This window comes from Rhinoderma darwinii, chromosome 9, assembly GCF_050947455.1.
Source record: "Rhinoderma darwinii isolate aRhiDar2 chromosome 9, aRhiDar2.hap1, whole genome shotgun sequence".
NCBI classification, from domain to species: Eukaryota; Metazoa; Chordata; class Amphibia; order Anura; family Rhinodermatidae; genus Rhinoderma; species Rhinoderma darwinii.
The window spans coordinates 24,571,442-24,583,840 of record NC_134695.1 but is presented as its reverse complement, the minus strand read 5'-3'; the positions used below and the strand labels follow the sequence as shown (position 1 = coordinate 24,583,840).

Below are 12,399 nucleotides of genomic sequence, written 5' to 3'. Positions count from 1 at the left end.
TTTAATTGTATTGTACTCATTGCACTGTATTCACAGCATAATAATACTCTGCAGACTGCCAGTGTAGAACTGGTATTTAGGCACTGTGCGGTAATATTATTGGTTATATTTGTTTTCGTGGTTGTTATTTCTGGTTTTGGTGTGTGGGTATTATTTGGCCCTTGCATAATAGTATTATTTAGTAAGTGCGTGACTGTAGTATTGAGAGGTAAACTATCATATATACGTTAGTGTTTATCACAGGGCAAATTATTTGGGGCTAAGGCAGATGTATTTACAGATACAGGTTCCAGGAACAAAAATTGTGATTTATATTATAAGGTCAAATCCAGGAACAGTGTAATTGGAACAGTGTATATTTACAGTGAGACTCGTAAATTGGAGTGTATCTCCGCCTTTTGTGGACTGAGAAGACCATTAAGACTAGTATATTGGGGCCGGGTCTGGGGTATAAATATTTTTTTTAGGTTGTCTGTTCTGATAATTAAAATCAGTAAAAGTCTTAACTTTTACATGGAGCTGGTAAATGTTTTCGATCAAGACGGGAGCCCATTCACAAGTTTTCTATGGAGCCCATCCCTTTAGAGTTACGCCCCTGTTTCCACTTTAAATAGAATACACTTAGGTAGGCAGATTTTAAACATCTTCCCACCTGGGATACTTGAATGGGCTGAATTCTTTACTGTGGTACTCTCATTCATGCAAGGCATCAGGGCATGACGAATCGATCTATACCAGGTTTCTCCAGAATCTGCACTGTTGTAACCAGCCTGTGGATTACGATGACGCTCCCCAACATAATAGACCAAGGTGGCTGTCAACAGCTCAAAGCAGTGAGGTGTCTCCCCATCATTTGTCTGGCCACTGACGTTTTTTTCAAAAGCCTCAATGTGAAGGATATCAGAAAGAGGCAATTCCTAAAATGTAATTGTAAAAAAATTTGTGTATTATTATTTACTATGAATATATGTAAATTGTTTTAGAGAACAGGTTCTCGAATAATTCAGCGTTTCGAACGTACCAAATTATTGATTATTTTCACACTAGATTAATTTGAATTCTGATCTTTACACAAAATGTATATTAGACAAAGGGTATCTGAGTAAACAGGGCTTTCTTATTTCCATATAACCCATGTAAAAAAAACTAACTGCCCCTTTAACTTTAAACTGCATGCAGAAGGGAACAAACGTTATCACAGCACTGTAGGTGGTTTACTTATTAAGTCTCATGAGATAAATTTGTTTTAATATTATATATAATATTATAAACTTTTTTGTATTAACTCGAGAAAATAGTGATGTGACCTGGTTTAGTCCTAGTGCAGTTACAGTATATGTCACATTGAGCTCTATTGCTCAATAATGTATACTTTAATGATCAGAAATGAATCAATGGTATGCTCTATAACTGATTATGATCAAATCAAGAGTATTGTTGCATGTAAGGGGTTCCCCACTTAATTTTATTTTCCAATACAATCTTAGGAAATCATCTTCTTGCTGAATAGTGTGGGAGTCGCTGATTCCCTCGTTAGCTCAGTATAAAATCTTAAACTCTAGAAATCTGGCATGGTTAAGTCATGCAGTGTCATACCATTTCTGGTGAAGTCAGGTATTTGGATTTATTAATCATGTGTTACCTACCCACAAACATTTAATCATTATTGCATATGTTTGGTAGAACAACTGTTGTCCTGAGAGCGGATTTACACGAGCATGTGCGTTTTTGCGCAAGCAAAAAACGCGGCGTTTTGCGAGATTTTCACGCAGCCGCCATCATTATGACACTCCGTTTGGATGTTTGTAAACAGAAAAGCACGTGGTGCTTTTCTGTTTCCAAACATACTTTTGACTGCTGTTGCGCGAATAACACGCGTCCCACGGAAGTGCTTCCGTGTGGTGCGCGTGATTTTCACGCACCCATCGACTTCAATGGGTGCGTGATGCGCGAAAAACACAGAAGCATGAGTTTATCACGGAGAGTCTGCACTGCCCCATACTTGCATAGGTCCATGCGACACGCGTGAAAAACACGCGAGTGGCACGGACGTATATCGCGTTCGTGTAAATCCGCCCTAACAGGTACACAATACTACAAAGTACTTACCTTGTAAAACTTGCCACCAGTTTCATTATGGAATAAAGTTATACATTTACTTTCCAGCTGCCAGTAATGTTTTTTCCTCTGCAGGATAAATGAAATTTCATATTACACTTAGAATTTGAAATATCAGAATATTATTACTTTAAGTTTAGTTTAGTGTCCAGTGTTTTCATGAGTGTTCGTCCTGACTCTACCCGCCCTGATCCCAGTGATTTATGGCTGCCATGTATACGGCCAGATATATAGCAGTCCATCAATTACTATGAGAACAGCATTAGAACCATGTGTACAGACGCGACAGCTGAAGAGGAGCATGGGAACAAAGAGAAGAGTGTATTTGAGTGCCTCGTCAGAGGTCATCTCTACCATCTGGTCTGCGGTCATCTCTGGGATCTGGTCTGAGGTCATTACTGTGGTCTGGTCTCTGGGTCTGGTATCTGGGGTCTGGTCTGAGGTCGTCTGTGTGGGTCATCCCTAGGTAGGGTCTGGGGTTATCTCTGCTGTTTGATCTGGGGTCATTACTGGGGTCTGGTCTGGTCTCTGGAGCATGGGCTCAAGTCCTGTCTAGTCTGGGGTCTGAATTTATACTGAGGTCTAATTTAATTTAGAGGTCTGGTCTGGGGTCTAACTTAATTTGGCGGTGTGGTCTAGGGTCTCTTTTGCTACCAAGGCTGGGGGTGGCTGCAGAAGCGAGGGGCCAAAGATGTCTGGGCAAGAAACTCTGCACTTGTTGAGGGAAGTCGTAATGGAGGTCTGGGCTAGATGGAGAGAAAAAGGAAAGCGAATGACTCCCATCAGAGAAGACGTTGCCTATGTGTCACTGGATTTGTAGAGGACCTGCCCCCTCTCCTGACATGTTTGTTATAGTAAAATCTTGTACTCAACCACCATTCTGGAGCATCTTTGCTTAGAACTTTATGTTGGGACATTCTGCTATCCTGGAAATTTTCGCATAATGCCTGGCCTGCCTGGAGAAATTAGTTTAACATTAATACATTCTAACTATGGATCTGCAGCTGCAGTACAAAGTCATACATTAAGTTGTATGCAATCAATAGTCCTAGAAAAATGCTCTAATTGAAAACTGATTGTTACCATTGCCCTTGTCAATAGGATGCATCCTGATACAGTATGATGATGCGGTCAGCGATAATTGGAAAGTGTCAAAGTGTAAAGGGACACTCCACTTTGACAAGGGAATGGTAACACCCAGTTGCTAATTTATGTATACTTTTCCAGGAGGAATAACAGAGGAACAGAAAAATGCAGTTAGAAGAAAAGGTTATCCAGGTTTGTTATTTCATAGGTAATACAAGTATTTACTAAAACAAACATGTCAGGAGAGGTGATAGGTCCATTCAATTGTTATAAATTCTGTCTGACCGCGTGTGATCAGTGCTGTATTCTCTTGTATGGTCTGCAGCGAGATGATACTCTGCAGGGTGCCTCTGTAGAACTGGTATCTGACCACTATATTGTGGTATAATTGGTGCGCTGATGGTGTGGTTTACATATTTAAGTGAGTAACAAGGGGCGTGACCAGATAAAGTGAAGCACACCGCTGTTTTTTCCCCCCCACATCCCACAGATTTCAATCTTTGATCCCCCTGCAATGGAAACACAAGTAAGTCTAGGAGAGGGGGAGGGGACCTCTCCCCTCGTACACCTTTAAAGGTTGAAAACCTTGAAAACAGTCACCCTGTTGCATGTGGTTACAATGTGCAGAATGATTAAATCTAATTGAACGGTTTAAATTCTCGTTTTCGGAAGTGCATCAAAATGCTAAGTTTACAGGCATTCCCAATGTGTAAATGCTGGATCCCTGCACAGAGGTAGGCTGGACACTGATACTTAGTAAACTGCCCATCTCAACAACCCGCAGATACTTGCTCTGCAAACACAATTTGTTACTAGTAGTTGTTGCAGAACTGTCATGTGAAAATCGGTCACTTTGATAGTTGATAGTTGAATAACCTTGTCAATTTTCTACCCACCATACTGTCCTTGCTGGTAAAGTGGACGAGCCAGCCTTCCATCAAAACACAACTGTTTTTCTTTTTGTTATACCGCACAGATTGTACGACTCTCATGAGTGGGATGAAGTTACTATACAAAGAAAGACAATGTTTATTAGTTAATAATAATTGTTTTTCTATATAATGTCAGTATTCGAGGTACGCTTTAACCAATGATAAAACACTGAGTTAAAGGGGTTTTTCAGGTATAAGAAATTTATGACCTTCAATATCTGATAGGCCATCAATTTCAAATTAGTGGGGGTCCGACTCCCGGCACCCCCATCAATCAGCTATTTTGAATGGGCCGCAGGTCTCATGCAAGCGATATTTCTCTTCATTCCTTACCTGTTCCGTTCTGTGCATCGCAGACACACTTGTAGTGGTTCATTACAGAGTATTACAGCCTTCTCCTATTAAAGTGAGTACTGTAAAACTGTGAAATGCCGCTACAAGTGTGTCAGCGATTCACAGTACGAGCAGTGACGGGAATGTAGGGGAAGCAGCTCCCGCATGAACGACATGGCTCCTTTTAAACAGCTGATCGGCGGAGGTGCCATGAGTCGGACCACGAGCAATCAGAAATTGATGGCCCATCCTGAGGATCCTGGCCTATCCAAGTGGAGTTTTGTTCTTCCAAAATAATACTTAACAGAGGGACAACCAATCTAATATATCACATTTGTGTCTCGTGTGTAATTATCTACTCAATTTTATTTCATTTTCCTATTTTTTTTCCCCTTGAAATATGTTTTGCTTCTTTGGATAATTTACTTTCAGTCCCAGAGAGACACCCAAAGAAGCAACTCCACCGTATCACACAATTCACCCTCTCTTCTGACATCTTCGTTTTGGGTCTTGGTACCCTGCTGGCTCCAGGACTTTGGTGCAAGTTAGTGTCCCAGGTACCAATCAGCAGAATGGAAAGCTGATCATTACATTGGTCATAAAAACTCAATGATTTATACATGAGAACTTTTTATGGCCGAGCCTACAGACCTTTTTTTGCATTTATTTGTTCATATAGTGTAGTTTGCTTGTACAAACTATTTTATCACATATTTGCTTTAGTTCATAGTCCTTTACCATTGGCTACAAATTCTATACATTTCTTATTTGAAGATCTAATGAGAGGCAGATAAGAACGCTATCTTGACAGGAACAAGGCATCTATAGATGGGATATGTTTGCACTGAATAGCATTTTCATATTTCTACTCTGTTTTTGCCATGAATGTGACCTAAGTCACATTGATTTTTTGCTATTTTCTAGTACCAAAATACCTCCTAAGGTAAACCCCTTTGCTACTTTTGCCTTCATTGCCTGAAGTCTTCCCTGCTAATTCATCCAAAGCAGTTAGTATTCTAGAAGGACAGAATACACAGCATCTCACATAACTATCTAGATCCCTGTTTTAGTTTATTGGGTCCAAAAGACACGGACAAAGTTTATTTTATTTTAAACATATATAGAATAGCACTGCAAAAATACTCAGTGGGAATTCTTCACCGTATGTCTGCAAAATGCACATCACTGCCTTTCAGTAATTATGGAACTGCTTCCTAAGCGCTGAACATATAATAATGAAGTATTATAGGTGCATGGAATTCAAAAGGTTAAAACTTTGTTTTGAAAAAGGTAGACATCCTTTTGGGCTTGAATGGGTAAGTAATAATTACATATACCATTCTTTATTTTTTAATAATGGGTCATGATCAATATATCACAGTTACGATGGTTTTACTCGGGCAGATATCGCCTGTTTTTACCACTTTTAAAACGGGCGCCGATCAACAATACAGCTTGTCAATCGGTGCTGGTTGCTCTTAAACTGAGAAACGATCGTTTAGTATTGGGACAAATGATCGTTTCTACCATTGTTCGTCTTCATTCATTTGCATCATGTCGGCAGTTCATCTTCCTGTGTACGCAAGGAGATGTGCTGCCGACAACGATGATATTTTTTGCTGCATAAAATAGGCGATCAGCCGCTGAATGAGCCTTTGCTCATTCATTGGCTGTATTTTGCCCTCTTTACACATGAATGCTCGTTCACCCAATCATTGGTCCGTATGAAGGGCCTTTAAGTGGCCGTTCAGAGTAGTTCTTCTTAATATACAATAGTGGCAGGACGTGACCCTTAATCTAAAATGTAACCTTTATTGGATTTGTTTGAAACTATACAAAAAAATACAATTCCGACCAGAGTTAGAGTCTCAGGACTGTAACCACTAGTGTCATTTTCTTTTTGTGTGCACTAGGGACCGACTAACATCTAACATTCCCACACTAGCCTGGACCCTGATCACAAGTCCTGTTTGTGTGGGAGTTGAAGTCCTTTCCTCTGTTTATGTTGGAGGCTGTGAGTCTGGAGGCCGCTCTTGTCAGAGCAAACCAGCAGAGCTTTTATACTATTCTGGTAGATAATCCCTATATTAATTTCACTGCTCCAACATGTTTCACCAGCCTCTTTTACTAGCTCTTCAGGGAGCAAACTGGCAGCATAACAGGACAGTTTTGATAATGGCAGTGGCAACCTGATCACAGCATTGCTGCTGCTATATAATCATAGCCACGCCACCTCCCTGATCTCACCACCCCTGTATCCAATCAAAAGCAAGGCAGGCGCGGCTAGAGAGCTCAGCGCTACCTAGTCCCTGATGTAAGAGGGGAGGGATCTGGGCATGTGAGATAGAGTAACCATGGGGACCAAACAGCGCATCCCAACAGCTCAGAAAACATAAAGGAGCTGTCAGATCTCCTGATCAGGAAACATTGCAGCGGAGTGCATTGCAGAGAACTCTTGAAAACCATTTATCCAGTGACCGCATGAGCGGACCCTGCATCATATAGGGACTGTAGTTAAACCAGTCTCCTAAAACTCACACATTATCGGGACATATTAGATGGATATATGTGACACCCTGTGGTACTTCACTTGTATGGCCAGAGGCTCCGCTACCAGCTGCAATGGCTGCTACAGCGCGATGCCGCTGAACACTACAGCAGAGAAGGGAGGTCCCCGCTCTGCCATTACAGGGGTTGTTCCTACAGAACGCATGTATCCCCTAACCACAGGATAGGGGATACATGTGTGATCGCTGGGACCCTCAGCGATAAGGAGAATGGGGGACCGAAAGTCCCCCCGAAGTTCTCTATGAGAAACCTCGGACTTCCGGGGTCTGTGTCGGCAGCTCTGTAGAAATGAATGGAGCACCAGTCGCGCTTGGGCGCATGCGTGACCAGCGCTCATTTCATTTTTATTGAGCTGCCGGATGCAGACCCCGGTATTCTGAGGTTTCTCATGGAGCACTTCGGGGTACTTTCGATCACACATGTATCCCCTATCCTGTGTATGCCGTTATCTACAGGGGGGGCTGTATGGCGTTATCTACAAGGGAGGGGGCTGTATGGCGTTATCTACAAGGGGCTATATGGCTTTATCTACAGGGGGCTATATGGCACTATATACAGGGAGGTTGTATAGTGCTATATACAGGGAGGGAGCTGTATGACGCTATCTACAGGGGGCTGTATGGCACTATCTACAGGGGGGCTATATGGCACTATCTACAGGGGGCTGTATGATGCTATCTACAGGGGGTTGTATGGTGCTATATACGGGGAGAGGGCTGTATGGCGCTATATATGGGGAGGAGGCTGTATGGTGCTATATACAGAGAGGGGGCTGTATGGCTCCATCTACAGGGGTGGCTGTATGGCGCTTTATACAGGGAGGGGGCTGTATGGCGCTATATACAGGGGGCTTTGTATGGCTCTGTCTACAGGGGGGCTGTATGGTGCTATCTACAGGGGGCGCTGTGTGGTGGAATATACAGGGAGGCACTATCTAAAAGGGGGGGTTGTGTGGCACCCAGAGGAGGGGGGGTTATGTGGCACCCAGGGGAGGGGAGCCCCAGTCAAAAGTTGCTATGGTGCCCTGTCTTTTCTAGTTACGCCCCTGCCTGTGATCGTGTCACCCACACAAGTGAAGTATCAGGTAGAATTGAATACTGGTCTGTGGATCAACACAAAATATAGTGGCTGCATTATGCTTATGATGCATAGGTCTGAACTCCTATTATTCTTCTACACTTCACAAAAAGTAGCCAAAACTGACATTCTTATTAAGTCCTGCCAGACTAACAGATTTTATCCTGTGGATCCATCTGCATTCTACCTGAAGAATCGTTTTATCCCAGTTACCCCCTCTACAATTTTTGGGAACCACCTGGATTCCTGTAAATTTCATAGAAGCAGGATTACGACGATGTACCCTATGGACATGTCGTGAGATTGGTGTATCTCTCTCATTTTGGATATCATTAAAGTGATCCCTCATCCTGCGTCTAGATTCGCGCTTGGTTTTCCCAACAAAGTCCATCGGACACTCACATCTAGCCAGTTATACAACTCCGCGGGATTTACAGTTAATGAAATCTCTGATTTCAAACTGTTCACCAGTTGCTGAGCTGGTAAATGTGCGTGAGGGCAATAATTGGTCACAGACAAGGCATGTTCCATATCTAAATGTCCCCATTGGCTTTCTGGACAGCCAATTATCCTGTGGCTGTGGTGGGGCATAATGGCTGTTGACTAGGCGATCCCTTAGACTCCTCCCTCTACTAAAGGTAATTTAAGATCTTGGGCCCAGGATATTACCCAGGTCCTGGTCATGCAACAGAATCCTCCAATGTCTTCCCAGGATCTTTCTAATTTCTCCATGAGCCTCATCTAAGACCCCAATTACCCTGGACTTTATCTTTTTGTTCTGTTTTAAGTATCGGGACCAATAGAGAATTACGTTCCTTGTCCACAGCCATTTCAAATGCCTCCCGCAAAATGCGATCAGGATATCCCTGAGGGTTTAAAACTAGTACGGAGATCCTTAGCCTGTCTCCTGAACATTGAGGTTTTAGAACAGTTCCTGCTGAGAGGGAGGTATTGCCCCCTAGGTATACCCTTTTTAAGAGCTTATGGATGTGAACTCTCCCTTCTCAGGAGAGGCTGTTAGTTGTGGTACTTTTCCAAAACACCTCTGTTTTTATATATCCATTAGGATCACGTTCAATGAGAACATCCAGAAAGGGCAATGCATGTTTATCGGCTTCCGCTGTAAATTTCAGACTCAATTCATTGGAGTTAATTTGCGCTACAAAGTCCAGGAATGAGTCCCTAGCTCTTTGAATGCGACAATGGAAAAACTTAAAAAATTGCTTGCTCATTAAGCTTTAAAATACCTTCGGTATTTAGGGGTTAAAGCAAATAATAAAAAATATAGGAGATTTTTTATCCAATAAGATTCCCTAAAAAGTGCAATACGTATTGCACGGTGCCATTCTGGAAATATTCAAGGCACTCTTTAGGTATATATATACCTAGAGAGTGCCTTGAATATTTCCGGACCTTGTCTATTTCTTTTTTGTTTTGTTAAAGCAAATAATCCCTGAATTTCAATTTATTAATGCAGTTGGAAGAATATTTACCTATCAAACATTGGGTTATCACATGGACAAACTGTGCTTTCTGTACTTTTAACAGAAATCTCCTCTTCCTCTTGTGCACTTCCACTGAGGTTTACTGGTCTCTCATTCTCATTTTCATCTTCAACTTCTTGGCTAAAACTTTCTCCATCTGTAAAGTGAGGACCAACATTTTAATTACATTTTAGTTACATTTCCCTCAAAATATTCATTTTGGGTTAAAGCACTTGTATTTAACATAGTTCAACATATCTGTCTCATGAAGATTCTTAAAAGGGTCAGGATTCAATCCAAGAACCTCCAATTCCTCGTAGCAGCAATACTTACTGAGCTACGTGAGGTGCTACAGGTGTCAGTGTCTAGTTTAACCCAGGTCTCATAATTACCACGTTTCTTGATTCAGGTCTATTTAGCAATGTAATAGCTGGCCAGTGTTATGCTTTAAGTTAATTATTCAAATGATACATTTTGCCTCTAGGGACACAGGGGTCCATTAATTAATTTATTCATTTAACAAAATGTTGTGTCGTGTAGTGGAGGACTAGTGATTTAAACCACTAGCTCCATTTTCTGTATATAAGTGGGGCCTTTACAAAGGCCAATGAAAAATTAAAAAGTCGATTTTACTGTAGTGTAGGGAAAATGCTTACCCACCGGCAGCTAATGGTGAGGACCACTAGGGCCTGTTGCATTGCGACGGGCATTGCTGGCCAATCAGCACTGTCAGACTTCTATTGGCCACGGATACCTCCCCGTATGCTTACGGGAAGGTGCCCGGGCTGTTAAAAAATATAGAACATGTCCTATTTTAGGCCGTAATTACGGCACGGGCAGGCCCATAGAAGTCTATGGGGCTCCTGTAATTAGCATTGCTAGGCGACGTCCAGAGATAGTCACTGTCCAGGGTGCTGAAAGAGTTAAACGATCGGCAGTAACTCTTTCAGCACCCTGGACAGTGCTACCGATCACAATATAAATAAATGTGTAAAAAAAAAAAAAAAGACGTTCATACTTACCCAGAACTCCCTGCTTCTTCCTCCAGTCCGGCCTCCCGGGATGACGTTTCAGCCCATGTGATCGCTGCAGCCAATCACAGGCCAATCACAGGCTGCAGTTGTCACATAGACTGACGCGTCATCCAGGGAGGTCGGGTTGGATGTCGAAAGAGGGACGCGTCACCAAGACAACGGCCGGGTATGTATGAATTTATTTTACTTTTATTACGGAAAGGGCTGTACCTTCTCTCTATCATGCACTGATAGAGAGAAGGGCTGCCGATTAGTGCAGTGCAATTTTGCAGCGAAAACGTGCCCGTAAATACGGGTGGAATACTGGTGACGAATACGTGTGACCAAGGACCCGTATTTACGCCGGTATTTACGGACAGTAAAAAATACGTTCATGTGCATGGGGCCATAGGCATTGTGCGTCACAACATCACGGCCTGCCCCCTGCTGGTCTGAGATGTAAATTTATTTAGCAGCATAAAAAGGCTGCTAAACTGGTCTTTATTTTAAAAACTTAAAATAAATGTTGGCAGTTTATTACAGTATTTAAAAGTTATGTGTTTCTTATTTCTTGATATCTGTGATGTTCCTCAGTTTCTCAGTATGTTTTTCTTTTACCGTAAATATAGCTGCTTTTGCTGTGCCATTCTAAGGATTATTATTGCTAGATATAGCTTACACAAAAAATTCTAAAAATTATTATGATTATTGCTAATATTGCTGAATAATTCACAAATACATAGTGAGCACTTTAACTCTGTAGTACTTATGAAATATTATTGGATTTTACTAACGTGTGACGCTTTGAAGAATATACCTTGCCATTGAGTCACTGGCTATGCCTATTTTGCGTATTCAAATCTATAAAATACCTAATATATAATAAACTTTAGATCAGAGACTTAACCTGGATCTGGTCTCTTGTGTGCACAATATTAATTTTCTTTTACTGAAGAGTGAAACAGATGTTTAATAAAAAAATAAATCTTAACATGGTCTATAAAAGGCCAGCAGACAGAGCGGGATCGGTCACTTCGATGGTGCAGAGGATGAGAGAAGACCTGTAGAGGAGGCAACAGCAAAGAAAAGAAGGATGATGTGGTCAAGCTGAGATGAAGAGACAGCGCCTGTCAGGATCATGGAAGCGACGCCTGTTAAGACTAGTAGACCAGAATCAAAGAGGGGATATAGAAAAGAGCAAATACCATTCAAGAGCCTATTACTAGGCTCTTGATAAAAGGGAAGTTCTGTAAAATATTTTGAGGCTAGAAGGAGTGTAGTGTGGCACAGTAATCCCTGGAAGACGAGCAGGACTGGCATTAAGATAGAACCCCTTTTTTTTTTTTTTTTAAACAAGTCGGAAAGGCCCAAAGTTAGTACTCTTAGGAATGAGCAGTACTGGCCTAAACTTTCTTCCCCCTTTGAAACTATCCTCACTGGATTAAACTTTGTGCCCCCTTTGAAACAAGCAGGACTGTCCTAAACTTTACGACCCTTCTTTTTCTTTATAATAAGCAGGAAAAGTCATATGCAAGAAGTTGTCCATCATTACTACTGCTACCAATTCCTTCAGGACGAGACTTACTAGTTACTTACCAACGCAGCGACAGAATCGAGACATATACTCCACCTTAGAGCAAGATATCAACCATCCATGATAAGGAGATTAATTTGTCAGGAGTAATTAACTAGCATAACCAGTGCAAGGCTGTGTGCGTAACTGTTTACTTTGGAGAGGTACTATCATTAAGTGGGGTGGGTGTCAGAAGTCTTAGGAAAAAAGATATA

At 41.7% G+C, this 12,399-nt stretch overlaps 1 protein-coding gene across 1 annotated transcript in view; it reads right to left on the bottom strand.

Moving 5' to 3' along the window:
* LOC142660297 (serine/threonine-protein kinase D1-like) overlaps positions 1–12,399 on the bottom strand; it is a 256,966-nt gene that overhangs the window by 108,574 nt on the left and 135,993 nt on the right. The window contains exons 8-11 of the mRNA XM_075836887.1: positions 9,608–9,755; positions 4,101–4,212; positions 2,110–2,187; positions 653–917 (exon numbers count right to left, since the gene is read on the bottom strand). Coding sequence (XP_075693002.1) covers positions 653–917; positions 2,110–2,187; positions 4,101–4,212; positions 9,608–9,755 — 603 coding nt within the window. The remainder of the gene's footprint in view (positions 1–652; positions 918–2,109; positions 2,188–4,100; positions 4,213–9,607; positions 9,756–12,399) is intronic.